The 16,704-nt window shown below is 39.8% G+C and overlaps 1 protein-coding gene across 6 annotated transcripts in view; it reads left to right on the forward strand.

Moving 5' to 3' along the window:
* SLC25A13 (solute carrier family 25 member 13) overlaps positions 1 to 16,704 on the forward strand; it is a 205,230-nt gene that overhangs the window by 130,487 nt on the left and 58,039 nt on the right. For 4 of the 6 annotated variants that reach the window (XM_055272642.2, XM_063634731.1, XM_063634725.1 and 1 more), the window contains 6 exons: positions 642 to 788; positions 2,572 to 2,710; positions 4,112 to 4,205; positions 4,420 to 4,504; positions 8,782 to 8,866; positions 9,359 to 9,517. In XM_055272642.2, coding sequence (XP_055128617.1) covers positions 642 to 788; positions 2,572 to 2,710; positions 4,112 to 4,205; positions 4,420 to 4,504; positions 8,782 to 8,866; positions 9,359 to 9,517 — 709 coding nt within the window. Of the gene's footprint in view, positions 1 to 641; positions 789 to 2,571; positions 2,711 to 4,111; positions 4,206 to 4,419; positions 4,505 to 8,778; positions 8,867 to 9,358; positions 9,518 to 16,704 lie in introns of all 6 variants that reach the window. The other 2 variants (XM_055272640.2, XM_055272639.2) reach the window with 2 other exon arrangements.

The raw sequence follows: 16,704 nt of genomic DNA on the forward strand, positions 1-16,704 counted from the left end.
TCTATGCAGAGACATTTTTGATTGTTATGACCTTAGAGGGAAGGGGCTACTTGTATCTGGTGGGAAGAGAATAGGGGTACACACGACAGCCCTCCCATAAGAAAGACTTACCCTGTCCATAATGCCAATAATGGCAAGGCTGAGAAACCCTGTGTTGGAGAAATAGCAGAGAAGAACCACCACTCTTTTCTATCTATTGTTACATCATGTGTTTGTGTACCAGTTTGCAGTTAAGAATTTTTCTGTTTTCTTTGGAGAGAAGTTAAAGTGCCTGGCAGTGTTTTTCCTTAGATCATCTGCATCACCTAAGCTGGGTTTGGCCAGATCTTTGAACCTACCAAACTTCATTCTGGTTTTCATTTTCTTTGTGTTCATGGACTGTAGAGAGCACAGAAGTAATTGGGTTTCTTTGGGTAGCAGAGTAAGGTGGAGTACACTTTCTCAAGACATGTTCATTGGTCTGAGCAAAGTTCTCTCTCTTGGAAGGAGACAGTAGCTTGGTGGTGCTATTAGGCAGATGAGGGCTTGTTAGATCAAGATGTAAACTCTCTTTCTTCAGTCTGATTTTAAAATGAACTGTCATTTGTAGTAATTATTAAATGAGAAGCATAAATTAAGTATTTTACCTTCTTTATTTGTAGGAAATACAATTGGAGCATGCAAAGCAAGCCTTTGTGCAACGGGACAATGCTAGGACTGGGAGAGTCACAGCCATCGACTTCCGAGACATCATGGTCACCATCCGCCCCCATGTCTTGACTCCTTTTGTAGAAGAATGTCTAGTAGCTGTAAGTTGTAACTTGCCCTAATGAAGTGGTTTAACTCAGTAAATAAGGAATTATAAAAACAATTTTTATAAGTTATGTAGTATTTTTTTTCTGTTGCAAACACTAACATTTTAATGTGATCACATACATTACTAAATTCAAACAAAGAGTGTGTTTTGGCTAGTTTTAGTGGGTAGGTTAATTTGTTGTCTGGGTAATATGGAATATCTTCAAGAAATATATTAACTTTTTAAAGATAAAAGGAAAAACAGATTTGCGATCTCATGTTAATTTTGCTTTAGATTTTGAAGTATATCAAGTGCTGATTTTTGCTAATCATCTTAGATGCTCTAAGGCAAAAAAAAAAAAAATAGTGCACATGTATATCGTTTGTTAGAGTAGTTAGCACAACAGAAACTCCAAACCTTAGATTCCCTTTCACCGTGTGTGTCGAGGCCACAGAGGTACATGTGACAGCAGAGCTCTGCAGTTGTGTTTCATGGAGCCTCCCTCCTCCTGGTGTCAGCTGCTGTCCTTCCCTCATGGGCCCTGGGGATGTCCTGCAACATTCTGTGGTGGTGGTTCTTAAGCCCTGCTCGTGCAGCACCAGAATCACCACTAAAAACTATTAAAACTACAGATTCTGAGATCTCTTCTAGGCCTATCATACACCATTTATAGGCGATGAGGTCTTAGAATCTAATTTTGTAAAGCTTCTGGGTGATTTTGGTAATAACTCAGTTTTAGGACCAATACCCAGTGGTAACTCTTCTTTTGTTAATCCGAGGGAGAATACTGTTTTCACCATCATCTGAGTTTCCCACAATGCTTACCATAGGCAGGAACTCAGAGTAGTCTTTCAGTTTCCTTTCTTCCCCTGAGTGCTTAGTTCTAGAGACATGGCATTCCGACAAGGCCTTTTCCATTCTGGCACTGTGTTAATCTAACTCCTTTTCTTGGGCGCCCCCTTCTCTACTCCATACTAAACTTTCATGTCAGCTATTTTAAATGATTACTAAGTGAAGATTTATGTGGTTGTTACCTTGTAAAGAAGTGCTTTCCTAATAAAAATATTTTGCCTTGTTAGGGAAGGATAGAATTTGAAACTCCAAACTGAAGTCTCATTCATAATGGACATTCTGTCTGTTTCCCTTGTCCCCTGTGAAGAAATATGGTTTCTTAAAAATTCTGAATATCAGAATTTTTACTAGTCTTAACCCCCCATGAAAGTATATGGCATCTCATAATTTTACCATAATATGCTTGTTTGCTAGAAATCCCACCAATGTAAAGTCTGTACCTAAATGATTATTTATTACTGGTTATAAGTAACTTGACAAGTCTTGATATTAATGTTACATTGACCACTTTTCATAGTATGTTTGCATTGATATAATACAGTTTTTCATGCATAAGCACACACGTGTGTATATGTACTTATAGTTTTGCATGTTTAAGCCTTTAAGATTTGCTCATTAGATGAAATAAACCAACTTATAAAACATTTCCAATTGAAATTTGAACTCTAAATTACTACTAGTCCTGTTATAATCCTACACATGTATTTATTTAGTTTTCTAGGCGTTGTGTACGGAGAGTACAAGTTCTGGTCATGATTAGTTGCAGTTGCTTCTAAAAATCATTTATAGCTTTTTTTTAATGCAAAAGAAAAATACTTATAGTTAATTTCTTCTTGTACATGCATTTTTGATTACTTTCAAACTAGTATTAGATGTATGTACTTCTGAATCATCTATAAATCTTTTGTATATTTTTCTTCTCTCTTGTTTTCAATTTATTTGAGGCTGCTGGAGGTACCACATCCCATCAAGTTAGTTTCTCCTATTTTAATGGATTTAATTCGCTTCTTAACAACATGGAACTCATTAGAAAGATCTACAGCACTCTGGCTGGCACCAGGAAAGATGTTGAAGTGACTAAGGGTGAGTGAGAATATATCTGAATTCTTGCCTGCAAGTATTGTGGTGTATTATTATTAGAGTGAAGAAGGCAACTAGTACTTTATTATTTTTCTGTCCCATTGACACATATTAACCATATGATAACATGTGTGTTTTTCATCCTTTGATCAGACAAACAAAAGCAAACAAAACAATCTTCACCAAGTTTTAAACAAACTGGGCCCAGCTTGGTGACTCACGCCTGACATCCCAGCACTTTGGGAGGCCGAGGTGGGTGGATCACCTGAGATCAGGAGTTCGAGACCAGCCTGGCCAACAGAGTGAAACCCTGTCTCTACTAAAAATACAAACATTAGCCACTGTGGTGGTGGGCACCTATAATCCCAGCTACTCGGGAGGCTGAGGCAGAAGAATGGCTTGAACCTGGGAGGCGAAGGTTGCAGTGAGCCGAGATCACGCCACTGCACTCTAGCGTGGGCAACAAGAGCGAAACGCCATCCCATAAATAAATAAATAAATAAACTGAAGACAGCCTTTGAATAAGGAAAACATGTAAAGTTTCTTAAATATTTTCAAATCTTGCTGCAACTTGAGCTAAATTGGCAACCTCTAAGGAAGCCTTCAGATGTATATGAGGAATTCCATAAAGTTGTATTGGTGACAGTGTAAGTTGATCTGTAGGCTTGGAAAAGGATATTATCAGCATTGTAATGGGATTAAGAAATCAGAGCCGGTGCGGTGGCTCCCACCTGTAATCCCAGCACTTTGGGAGGCCGAGACAGGCAGATCTCCAATCCTGGCTTAACACGGTGAAACCCCGTCTCTACTAAAAATATATATATATATAAAAATTAGCAGGGTGTGGTGGCACACACCTGTAGTTCCAGCTCCTTGGGAGGCTGAGGCAGGGGAATCACTTGAACCCAAGAGTCGGAGGTTATAGTGAACCGAGATCGCACCACTGCACTCCAGCCTGGGCAACAGAGCAAGACTCTGTCTCAAAAAAAAAAAATATCAGAATTCCCTTGGGAAGTCCACAGCTTAATTAATATAACCACCTAAATTAATATAATTAATAATCCTAATTTAACCAGTTAATTAGATTAATATAACTTCCCCTCCTAGGACCTATGCATATGAAGTTTCATATATGATACCTTATTTTCTCTGATTGGCAATTTGAATAACATCAGATGACATCAAGCTTTTAAACTGTATGTTCAAGAACATATTCTGCACACGCTTTCCAAATGAATGCAAGAACTGGAAAAATTCTTACCTTATTTGGATTGACTTGAATTCTACAACTGATGATAATAATAAAGTGTTGTGATATTCACTCATTCCAGTGCCTTGAGTTAATGCTGAATTTAGTGGCTATTTCTTCTTGAATCTTTCCCTTTTAACTTTTCTTCCATACAGAGGAGTTTGTTCTGGCAGCTCAGAAATTTGGTCAGGTTACACCCATGGAAGTTGACATCTTGTTTCAGTTAGCAGATTTATATGAGCCGAGGGGGTAAGTTGGCTTTTTTTTTTTTTTTTTTGAATTAGCTTAATAAAAGGAGGTTAGGAGTTGGGGGTAAGAGGAGGGCAGCAATCAGGAGAAAAAGAAGCCAAACCAAAGGCTATACTGAAATATGAGAAATGAAAAAAGGAGTGTTTTTAAATTTTATAATGTAAATTGTAATAAATTGGTATATTTGTTGCTTGTGTTTGTTTTTCCCCTACAGACGTATGACCTTAGCAGACATTGAACGGATTGCTCCTCTGGAAGAGGGAACTCTGCCCTTTAACTTGGCTGAGGCCCAGAGGCAGGTGAGCAAAGAGGAGCAAACTTGCATTCTGGTGTTTCCCTAGCGGGATACCCCAACCCTGTTCCACTTGCAGTTGCCTTTGTGGCATTGGTATCTGACTTAACCATTTTTCTGTTTTGCACCAAAAATCTCAATAAATGTTAAAGGCTGTAAAGAGAAACTGCTTAGAAATGGTGTGATAAACAGATATTTGGCATTTGCTCATTTCTTGCTAAGGTGGAGTGATTTCCTAACTGCACCAGAAGCCTAACGCTCCGAAAACATGAAGGAGGTCTTTTCTCCTTCCTTCTTGAAGTCTCATGTTGAGAGATGTAGCGAAGGAATCCCGTGTTGGTATCACCGTGCCTGTCGGCAGCTGCATGTTGCTAAATGAAAGCCGTCTTTGCTCTGTGGAGCAGCCCTTCATCAGCGCATCGTCTAACTGCCATGCCTTCCGTTTTTCTGAATATCAAAATGAGATAATTTTGTTTAGTCTGGAGTTACAGTTTAAAGGCTTTCAGACCTATTTTCTCTGTGAAAGGATTCATAAGTTATGTGGAAACAATTTTAGGAATGCTAAATTTTATTTTATGGTTAACAGAAACCAAACTCTTGAAGTCGTGGGAGTCAGAAACTTAAGACATGGAACCTCCTCCTTTAACTCTTACCCAGCTTTCTGTAGATCAGGATTAGAGAAGAAAAGCCTTCATAGCATGTGTTAGTAAAATAAATGGTATTTGTAAAATAAATCCACTCACAGGCGAGTGTCGTTTTTAGAAAAATTTCTCCTTTTAGGCAGAGCCATCTCTGAATCCTGTGAGACTTCATAGTTTCTGGCATAGAGCTCTGGGTTTACACAGAGACGCCAGTGTGACCATAATGGGTTGCTGCGGGCTACACTTTTAGGACTGTCAGACCTTGAGCCAGGGCCCCCTTCCTTTAGCTCTTTCCCACCCAAATGTAGCGGTGAGTTTTGTGTGCAGCATGCAAGTCAAAGTAGTGGGTGTGTGCTCAGTAAATTCTAACGAGCACCTCTGGAAAACCAGCTGGCCTTGCTTAAAAGAGGAAGCCGATTTCTCTGAGTGTAGGAGAAAGAACTATAATCACGTGTAGAGGTGGAAGCAACACTGCTCTCCCTTCCCTTTGATTTTTAACACTGCTTAGGAGATGATTATCTCTTCGTCTGTATGCCACCAGCTATTGTAGAAATTTGGGGATTAAGAGAAGCAGAGAAGTTTTTTTTAGATCCCTCCTACTCTTCAGCTGGCAGCGGCTTCCCACAATTTTTCCTTTATGCTCTTTGCAGCTTCTGAGAGTTTATGATGGGTGCTTGTTGATACTGGCCATAAAGGGTTAGACCAGATTGATGAGATTTATAGCAGGAAATGATTGGCTGCCGCTTAGAGGTTTAGAGCAATTCACAATGGCCTTACCTGGAATAGGCTTTTTACTGCATGAACCCTAGTGGGCCCGACAAGTTCAAGCAAGGGAGGTCATCCACCTGTGTGGGCACAGCGCTGCCTGTCCAGCACTGTGCAGCACTTGTAGCATTTATCCTGGACAGAGGAGTGAAGGAGCAGAGTTTTGTCTCATTTCAAGAACATGCTACAGTGCTGGCTTTGGAAAAGTTAAATAAAAGTCTGGGATTTCATTTGTTTTTTAGGAGAGGAATTAATGGTGGTAGATCCCTCCTCCCCTGCCTATAATTTTCAGAGTATTTTCACTCATTATTTTGATGCCAGAACATTTCTAAGTATTGCATATTTATATCCCTGTAAATAAAATATTGCTTCTCTTTTGGATGCATCTGTCAAAATGAAGGTACTATTGATTTCCATCTATATAGGCCTGCAGTTGGAAACAACTCATAGAATTTGCAGAAGAAATGTTTTGTATCTTAAAGAGGCATATTTCTATGTAAAGCTATTTTCAGTTAAGTGACTTTGAAGGAGATTCCAAATGATCTCATTGTATTAGAATTGTGCTACATTGACAGCAACTAAAATTCAGTGGGTTGATAGCTGGGGTTGCTGATTATTTTCATTGTTCACTGATTTTAATTATCATGGATTCTGAAAAACAAATTTTATTGAATGTATGTATTCATTCAACAGGTATTTATTAAGCACTGACTATATGTCACCCTCATTTGACAACTCTCTGTGACATAAAATTACTATTTTATTTATGCAGACAGAGAAGTGCAACACTCTGAAATGTTCTGGTATCAAAAACACTGTAAGGATAATAGGTCAAAAGAACCAGAAAACAATGACTGACTGACCTGAAGTATGAATTTAGAAAAGATGGGCAAAAAAAGAGAAAAAGTAACAATCAACTGTAATACAGCCACCTAGTTTTAGCTACTGTAAATGTTTTGAGTATCTCTGGGTGGTAGGGAGGCAAAATGTTAGTATTAATTTTATATGCATATATATGTAAACATCTTACAAGCATTTTTAATAAAAAGTGACATCATTTTGTATATAGTCTTAAAAATTGTTTTTAAAAAAATTACCAGGAAATATGTCAAACATTTAAATAGGTAAAAAGAATCATATGACAAATACCTATCTACCTACCATGCTCTTTTTAGCCTGTGTTTTCTTTTATAATTCCTTGTGAACATTTAATATCAGATATTCTTTTACAGTATCATTTTGAATGATAGGCTTTTGTTTTAAAGTTATTATTTTTAAAGGCTATAGTCCTCCATTATTGGACATTTAGAATATTTCCCAAATTTTTGCTCTTTTTGTTTAAAGAGCAAAAATTTGGGAAATAATCGAAATTTCCAATAAGTACTACAAATGTTTTTTAAGTGCTACAATCTTGTAGCTTGTTGCATGCATGATTATCTTCTATCCTAACTTTTTTCTTTTTGAGACGGAGTTTCACTCCTCTTGCCCAGGCTGGAGTGCAGTGGTGCGATCTTGGCTCACTGCAACCTCCGCCTCCCAGGTTCAAGCGATTCTCCTGCCTCAGCCTCCCAAGTAGCTGAGATTACAGGCATGTGCCACCACATCTGGCTAATTTTTTATTTTTAGTAGAGACAGGGTTTCTCCATGGTGATCAGGCTGGTCTCGAACTCCTGACCTCAAGTGATCCACCCTCCTCGGCCTCCCAAAGTGCTGGGATTACAGGTGTGAGCCACTGCGCCCAGCCTATTCTAACTTCAGAGGTTATGTACATTTTAAGGGTTTGGGTGTATATTACTAAACATCTCTCTATTTATACTTGCTTTAATGGCAAATTTGAGAAGGCTTGTTATCAACTTTTGCCAGGCTGGGTATTGCCACTTAAAACAAAAACAAAAATACATACAAACCAAAAACCTGCCAATTTGATGAAAAATGATGTCTCATTGATGTTTTTATTTGTTTTATTTACTTTATTTTATTTTATTTTTTTTGAGACAGAATCTCTGTTGCCCAGGCTGGAGTGCAGTGGCACAATCTGGGCTCACTGCAAGCTTCACCTCGTGGGTTCATGCCATTCTCCTGCCTCAGCTTTCCAAGTAGCTGGGACTACAGGTGCCTGCTACCACGCCCAGCTAATTTTTTTTTTTTTTTTTTTTTCTATTTTTAGTAGAGACGGGGTTTCACCATGTTAGCCAGGATGGTCTCCATCTCATGACCTCGTGATCCACCCACCTCAGCCTCCCAAAGTGCTGGGATTACAGGCATGAGCCACCACACCCGGCCTATTTTTATTTTTGAGATAGAGTATTGCTCTGTTGCCCAGGCTGGAATGCAGTGGCGTGATCTCGGCTCACTGCAACCTCTGCCCCCTGGGCTCAAGTGATTCTCCCTCCTCAGCCTGAGTAGCTGAGACTACAGGCACATGCCACCATGCTGGGCTAATTTTTGTGTTATTTTATAGAGATGGGCTTTCGCCATGTTACCCAGGCTGGTCTCGAACTCCTGCGCTCAGGTGATCCGCCCGCCTCGGCCTCCCAAAGTGCTGGGATTACAGGCGTGAGCCACTGTGCCTGGCCTCAGTGATGTTTTTAAGTGCGCGTTTTTTTTAATGAGAATTTGAAAATAGGCTTATAACATCATTTTTGTCAAAGGATGGTTTTGATTATATTGAAATTTGATTTTAAACATTCATAGCACTAAACTTTTTATTAATAAGAACTTATGAAATCCATTCCTACTTTTTTCCTTGACATTTTAGTTGTATCATGGATTTAGAACCCAGTGAATAATGTTTAAAATTAATGTATGCTCATTTTTGTTTTATCTTGTTTTCTATCACCTGTTTTCCTGCTCTCTGATTCCTGTGCATGCAAAGCAGAAGGCCTCAGGCGATTCAGCTCGACCAGTTCTTCTACAAGTTGCAGAGTCGGCCTACAGGTTTGGTCTGGGTTCTGTTGCTGGAGGTTAGTCATGGATGAGAGCAAAATTTTCACTTTTATTATTCCTATTATCTTTCTCTGATTTTCCGTCTTGAAATGTTGAAGGACAAAGTCTTCTCTCGTCTTTCCCAATGCCAGTTATCAGTCTCTACCTATGAAGTAGGGCAAGAGCAAAGGGAACTCTTTTTCCCATACCTGCATGTGATCAGGGACTTACAAGTGGCATTTTCCTCTTATCTGCAGATCAGGCCTTCCAAAGACAGGTTACTAATGAGGTTGGGCTGTAGCAATGTGCCTTAATTTAAAATATCTATGACATCCTTTTATTAGGGAATACTTGAATGAAAACCCTCAATTGTTTATTAAAGATATAAGAAAGGTAGTACTGTTTTAAAATCTGTATTTAAAATTCAAAACACATTTCTTTTCTCAGTCTTTTCCTTGACTTTAACTACCTTCTCCTTTCTTCTGACCTATCTTACTTTCTTCTGAGATAATGATATTGTTTAATTTTAGCTGTTGGAGCCACTGCTGTGTATCCTATCGATCTTGTAAAAACTCGAATGCAGAACCAACGATCAACTGGCTCTTTTGTGGGAGAACTCATGTATAAAAACAGCTTTGACTGTTTTAAGAAAGTGCTACGCTATGAAGGCTTCTTTGGACTGTATAGAGGTTAGTGCCACACGCTCAATACCTGTTAGGTGAAATAATATTCAGAGGTTTGGTTTCTCATCTTAGTGCCTGACATGAATTAGCAAGACTGCATTAAAATGGAAATACAGCAGATTTTCAGTTATCCATGCTAATGGGAGTAGGCTAGAGGCATCTAGGGCTTGGCTAATCAAAACAGCCCATAATCTGAAAGTTATTTATAGTGCTCTGTTCTATGTTTTATTTCTTAAAATAATAAATTATTTTTTTTTTTTTTTGAGACGGAGTCTCGCTCTGTTGCCCAGGCTGGAGTGCAGTGGCGCGATCTCGGCTCACTGCAAGCTCCGCCTCCTGGGTTCACGCCATTCTCCTGCCTCAGCCTCTCCGAGTAGCTGGGACTACAGGCGCCCGCCACCACGCCCGGCTAATTTTTTGTATTTTTAGTAGAGATGGGGTTTCACCGTGGTCTCGATCTCCTGACCTCGTGATCCGCCCGCCTCGGCCTCCCAAAGTGCTGAATAAATTATTTTTATAAGCATCTTCCGTGAATTTTTGAAAGGCTCACATTGTTTGCATCCTTGAAGTACTCTATTCTCCAGCTAACAGGGAAAGGTATTCTGGGGCCAGGACAAAGCCTACTCAGGATTCATGATTTTCCTGGAATATACCACAAAAAAGATAACCAAGGGTTCAGTAGAGCTCTCTTTTGCTGCTTCATCCTGAATTAAAGTTGCCCCTTTTCTTCATCTGACTCTCAACCCAGTGGAGTTGATTCACACACCCCTCTAGCCAAGGTTTCCCCCAACTGAGACAGCCTGAAACAGGTAATCCTTCTGTCTCCACCTTTTTCTTTAACCATCTAAGGTTCATTAAGCAATGGAAGTAGTAGCAGAGAGTATGTCATCACTGATGGAAAGGATCCCACAGACCCTGACTGCTTTTCCACTGGCATTGGCCAAAGGAGACCTCTCAACTGTTCTTTTGGTGGTTGCCTTCTACGAGAAGGAAAAAGTGTTTCTGCATCAGTTAAAATACAGTATCACAAGGCAGTTCAAGCTCAGCTGCTTTATAATTTGGCAGCTGCAAAGCTGGCAGGGTCTTCCCTCCTCTCCCCTACTAGTGCTCTCTCTCGATGAAGAAAACAGTATTTAGTACTCTGCTGAGGTGGACAGTGAAACTGGCAGACATGGAAACCTGTGCCTCTGGGCCTCTTCTGCCATCTGCTGACTCTAGTCTTCAAATTAATTACCCCAGTTAAAAAAAAAAAAACAAAAAGGATAAACCTATCTTGAAACCTCTCACCTTAGAAGCAGAAAGTTTCAAACTCCGGAGAAGTTCCATTTTGCAGGTCCTATTGTGTAGGTAGATAGCCCCCATCAAAGGCCTTTTGATCTTTGCTCTGCCCTCTTTTCCTTATCCCCTGCCTCTTCTTACAATTTGGAAGGTCTTTGACCTCAGGTGATTGATGATGACCCTTTCAGGGTCACTGCCTTCTATTTGAAATACTTTTCTTCCCTGATGACAACAACTTTGCAAATGAAATGGCTTCCAAGTAGTACAAGGTTAATGTCACAGTTCCTATTTTGCAGTGAGTCAGGCAAAATTGACCCCCTTACCTGTCCATATGGGTGGTTTTTGGAAGGGAAATCACTTGAGTGTCAGGTCTGGGCAGACATCAGAGCATTGCTTCATAATTACTTTTTGGGCTTTTCTTGCTATTAGATTCAATGTCAAGGGTGCCTTTAGAATTGTAAGAACGCTTCCCAACACTGCTCAGTGTCTTTAATTTGCTTAAGTTGGTTTTTTATTTTGAGTCCCTTTTTCTCGATCTTTGACCATACCTGGCAGGTCTGATTTTTCGTTACATCTATATTTCCCTTTTGTAACCTGTACTGTTGGCAACTAGAAGTGTGCCTGAGTACTGAGTGCTGAGCTAATGTGAGCTATGCAAAGAGGCTTCCACTCTTGCCGTTTTCAGTTCTTTTATCTGTAAGATGGGAGTGACTGCTTTTAACTTCTCAGGGAAGGAGTAGTAAGTCAATATATTAGTTACAGACAGAGGCTCACTGTAAACACCCAAGTGGCAGCTCTTCACCATTTTCCTGGTTTAAAAATGGTCATTTATCTTTGGGTGCCCCGACCCTAAGGGCAAGAGACAGAGCTGTCTGTCAGGATGACGAGTAGAGTGTGAATATAAGATTATTTCTAGGAGTCACCTGTGTGCATTTCTTCCTGATGTCTTTTCTAGTAAACCATTTTAAAACAAAAGATTTACTGTAAATTTTTGTTTAATCCCATTCCGTAATTTGGATCATCTTGAGAGCAAAGAGATGACTGACAGTTCAGGTTAAAATAATAATGATACATAACTTTGCCCTGAAAATGACGTGTTCCTATTCTTGATTGGTCAAAGATCAGTTCTCTTTGGTTTCTTGTACATCATCAATAATTAATAATTGTATATAACTGCATATTTGTAAGTGCTTATTGGGTAAGAGAGAGATCAGATGAAAATGTAGGCAAGTCATGGGAAACCATTGTTGTTAATTTAAAAAATTACAATATAAGTAAAAAAGACCTGACATATTTCTGAGACTCAGTATTATCACCTTTATGTACAAAGTCAAATTATGAAATACCTATATGTGATTCTTTTTACATTTCTCATAAAATGTAACTTTATTTTAAAATTATATTATTCCAGAGGAAAACTGTTACTTTTAAATTAGGAAAATATAGTATTGCTGCTATTAATGCTTTCACCTAGCAATATTTGAGAAGGTATCAGAGTACATCTTTAATTTATACATGTTTTGAAATATTAAGCATAGTTTTTAGTATTACAGAATTTTGCTCAACATGTAATTTTTCTCTATCAAGGCCTATGTAATTGCTCATATTTCCTGAATGGGATAATTTGGGAATGTTGCAGTTGTAAGATCTCTCTCCTACTTTAAAATTACCTTTGTGTCTACTTCGAAAAAAAATTGGCATCTGGCCTCAAAGAAGGTGTTTTTGTAGCATGCGATGTTATTATGAGGTTAATAAATATCTCTTTTTCTTATAACAAGAATATCAGAAGCTGTTTTTGCATTTAAAAGCCTTTCCCTGTGGCGTTAGAATGAAGGTTATTTTAAAAGAACTCTTGTAGTGCTCCACCGCAACTTGTTTTGTTCTTTGCCTCCCCCGCAGCTGGCTGCATCAGAACAGTTGTGGAAGTTGCTTGGTAGTCATCAGAGAGTGCCTAGCAGTGCTCTTCAATAGAAATGTGCCTCAGAGAGTCATGAGAGGTGTGAATTGGTTAATTCCTGCTCTCCATGTATTGGTATAACTCCCTGTTTTCTTTATTTCCAAGAGCCTCTCTCCTATTTTTGTGTAAGTTTTAGTTGCTGGAAAAGAGCTCGTTAAAAATCCCATGAGTCTGGCTCTGCAAACCTTCTCTGCAATGCAAACTACTTTTTTCCTAACAAGAAAATGGCGAATTTTCCTATTTTTGTTGTTGTTGTTGTTGTTGTTGTTATTTCTGAAAATCCAACCCCCAGGCCAAGCCTGTCTGTATTAAGGGAAATCACACCTGAGATAATCCAGGTCTTCCTGAAGTCACTTGCAAAATTCTTTCTGTTTCCTCCCCAGTCTTCAGAGTGATTTAATGTGCTCAGGTATTTGAAATCCTTAATGAATTACCTGACAACTTGCATGGTTTGAATGACCGGCATAACCAAATGAGTCAGTCATTGGCCTGCTATAGATGTGGCATATTAAAGAACAACAGTTGATTGGGTAATCATCCATAATTAAATGCTCTTAATGTTCCAGGAATAAATAATTTCTGTTTTTAAACTTTGTTGCAGTCTTCTCCCTCAGATGTTTCAGGTGATGAGATGAGCAGCCTTAGACACTGGAAAATGTTTTGGGAGAATGTTGGGGAAAAAGATGTGTTAAGAGAAATACGGCCAGGTATGGTGGTTCACACCTGTAATCCCAGCACTTTGGGAGACCGAAGCGGGTGGATCACCTGAGGTCAGGAGTTCAAGACTAGCCTGGCCAACATGGCCAAACTCCTTCTCTACTAAAAGTACAAAAATTGGCTGGGCATAGTGGCGGGCCTGTAATCCCAGCTACAGGCTGAGGCAGGGGAGAATCGCTTGAACCCAGGAGGATGCAGTGATCTGAGATCATGCCATTGCACTCCCACCTAGGAGACAAGAGTGAAACTCTGTCTCAATTTAAAAAAAAAGAGAGAGAAATCAGGGTCTATCAAATACTTCTTAGAGGAAGATTTTTGTTTCTATTGATGGGAGAAACCCTAAAGAAAATCTCTCAGAAAGAGTAATTAGATCATTTTATGAATTAAACTTAATTTAGAGCAGTGCTTAACCTTTGAGGAAACTGGCAAAAAAAAAAAACAAAAAAAAAAAACATTTTTTAATCAGCCCATTGATCCGAGCTTGCAGAGTTGTAAATATTTCTATTTCAAGTTGTCTGTGCAGTACAAAGCAGTCATCTTCCATCCTGGAATGTTCTCAAGGTGACATCTAGAGGATGTTGTGGTGATATCTCAGGGAGTTATTGATACTTTTATATTGCAGAGGGAAGTTTTGGCAGGCAGCTAGTTTAAGCCAGGTCCCTTATCGTTGATGGTAGTATAAAAGGGAGTATCCAAATTCTTTAGAATCACAGTGAGATTCTTCATTCTTGCATAATTCATGTGGATAAAATAAACTTTAAAATTCTGGCACCAAAATAAAGTGATTGAAATTTCCATGACTGTTTTGCATTACTTAAGAACACATGCATCTTGGAACAAACCACAGTTAATCTGTGAACTGCACTCATGTCTATCCATGTCCACCAAAACTTTTAATGATTGCAAAATGGCTAGGTTTGAGTCTTTATTTTCTTGGCCAATTTCTGCACATTTTCATTTAGAGCATTAAGTTATAAAAAGATCAGAAGACATGTATTTGGTTATAGGAAGCCACATAAGAATGAGCAGAAGATTTCAACAGATCATGTGTTGGGTTAGCCAACCTCCAGATATCTACAGTGAGCTAACTTTAGTGAGCACAGGGCATTGTAATCTGAGACTAAGATGACACCCACTGGATCTAAGGTGGATGAGAGAATTGTTAGAGGCTTGAGAGTGCTACAGTAACAACTGATGACCTTAGAAAATTGGAAAAATATGACAAAAAGATAGATGAGTAGGTATCTTAGAGAAGAGGTTAATGAATGAATTAGTTCCACACCTCAAGAATGATAATTTATAACCAGCTACTGTTGCTGAGACTAAAACAAGGGAGATAGATTAAACTTCAGCAGGAGGGAAATAGTTTAGATGAAGAAAAGATAACCAGGATCTTGAACCTTCTCATGTACTACGGTGAAAAACTGCAGGAGTATCTGATCGTTTTCCCCAATTCTCTTTACTTCTAGAAAGCCCCAGAATAGAGGAGTTGAGGAACTGATTTTTTTCTAGACCATAATCATAATCACTGATTTTATGTTTTAACACTTTGTCTCCCAAAGGCATCCTGAGCCATAGCTAAGATAACAGACAGTGCTTGAAATTTTGAGTGTAAAACATTTAACCTAGATAAACTGGCATGTAAATCTTCATTTCTGCGTTTGTCCCTGGCTATTTCCCCAGCTCCACTGTACAGCCACCTTGGGGTAGCAGCCCAAAGAGCCTGTCAGAATTGGGTTGTAATGAAGGCTTTGAAAGGGGATAGTGTAGTTGGGAAGGTGGAAATGCCTCATGCCTAGGGGCAATCTGAGTCAAAAGCAGACAGACAAATGAGGAGGAGGAGGGAGGAAAGAATGCTTGAGCAAGTGAAGAGAGAAGGGCATGGCAACAGGAGCAGGAATAAAAGCTCTAAGGCAGGGCACACAAAGTGCTGATAGCTGCAGAATGAAGGTTAATCTGATATTGAAAGCAAAGGGGTTTCTCAGGGAAGATGGGGACAAGTGTTCTGGTTTCAATAGTGAGGTCAGAAGGGTAAGAATTTGACATCGGAGGGGTTGCCACCAGGTGGAAACTAGATAACACAACAGTGTGCTGGCTGTGGCTTCAGCTACAGGAATAGGGTGTCTTCTGGATTAATTTTTCCTGCCAAAGTTTACTGCTCATCTCTGCCCTGAATACCTTCTACCCTCTGTTAGATGCTCTCAGCTGTCTTTCTCCGGGTTGGGCTGGTCCCTGTCCCAGTTCTATGCTGAGATAGAACTAGTAACTACTGCCTTAGTTACCAAGTTTCTTCCTTGGTAGTGGCCCCTCCACCTCTGTGGTCCTGCTAGCGTTGCCCAGCGTGGTCCTTTGGCACCCTGGCCACTCTGGGTTACAGTAGCCGCTCAGCCTGGCTTCAGCCCACTCCTGACCCTGCGCCTTCTTCCCAGTGTATTCTTGCTCCCACTGGTGCACCAGGTTATAACCTACAGCTTGGCTCTGACATTCAGTGCCTTCGAGGTTTTAAGGAGTCTAATATTCACCATCTGTAGAGACGGGGGAAGCATGATGTGGATGCCTGCTACATGGGTACCATCCTTTTGTTGTGTAAAAGGGTCAGTCAGGGCCGGGTGCTGGCCCAGCCTGAGCTGAGGCCTAGAGAAAAGTTTCAGAACAGTCTAGTCGGGAAGAAATGCCTTTCCAGGGCAGAGGAGGAAGTTGGAGCAATAAGTCTGTTAGAGGAAACTGGATACCGCAGAGAATTAAGGAGCACAGAGCCCTAATTTGACAGTACTGGCAGGCCCGAATTCCACTCTGAGTGCTACTCCATAGTCGCTCAGAAGTTAGTGACTTTAAACAAGCTGCGTAGCCTCTCTGGATTCCAGTTTCCATGAAGGAGGAAGAGGAAGAATAAGTGATAGTGATGATGAAGGTCAACAACAACAACAAAAATCCATTTCTGTAGTCTTTACTGCCTGTACTTGGTACTGGTCTGAGGATTTTGTGAGTATTAACTCATTTCATCTTCACGACTGCCCCGTGAAAATGGCATCATGATTATTCCCATTTTACAGATGTGGAAACTAAGATACAAAGATATTAGGTAACTCGTCCACAATTACACAGCTAAGAAATAGCAAAGTCAGAATTGAAGCTCAGCAGCCTGGCCCCAGACCCCATGTTCCTAATCACTTGGCTCTTTTGTCACCTGGTAGAAATTACATTGTGGAAAGTTGCTTGTCAGCAGAGGTTAAGGATCATT

Source organism: Symphalangus syndactylus, chromosome 3 (assembly GCF_028878055.3).
Source record: "Symphalangus syndactylus isolate Jambi chromosome 3, NHGRI_mSymSyn1-v2.1_pri, whole genome shotgun sequence".
Lineage (NCBI taxonomy): Eukaryota > Metazoa > Chordata > Mammalia > Primates > Hylobatidae > Symphalangus > Symphalangus syndactylus.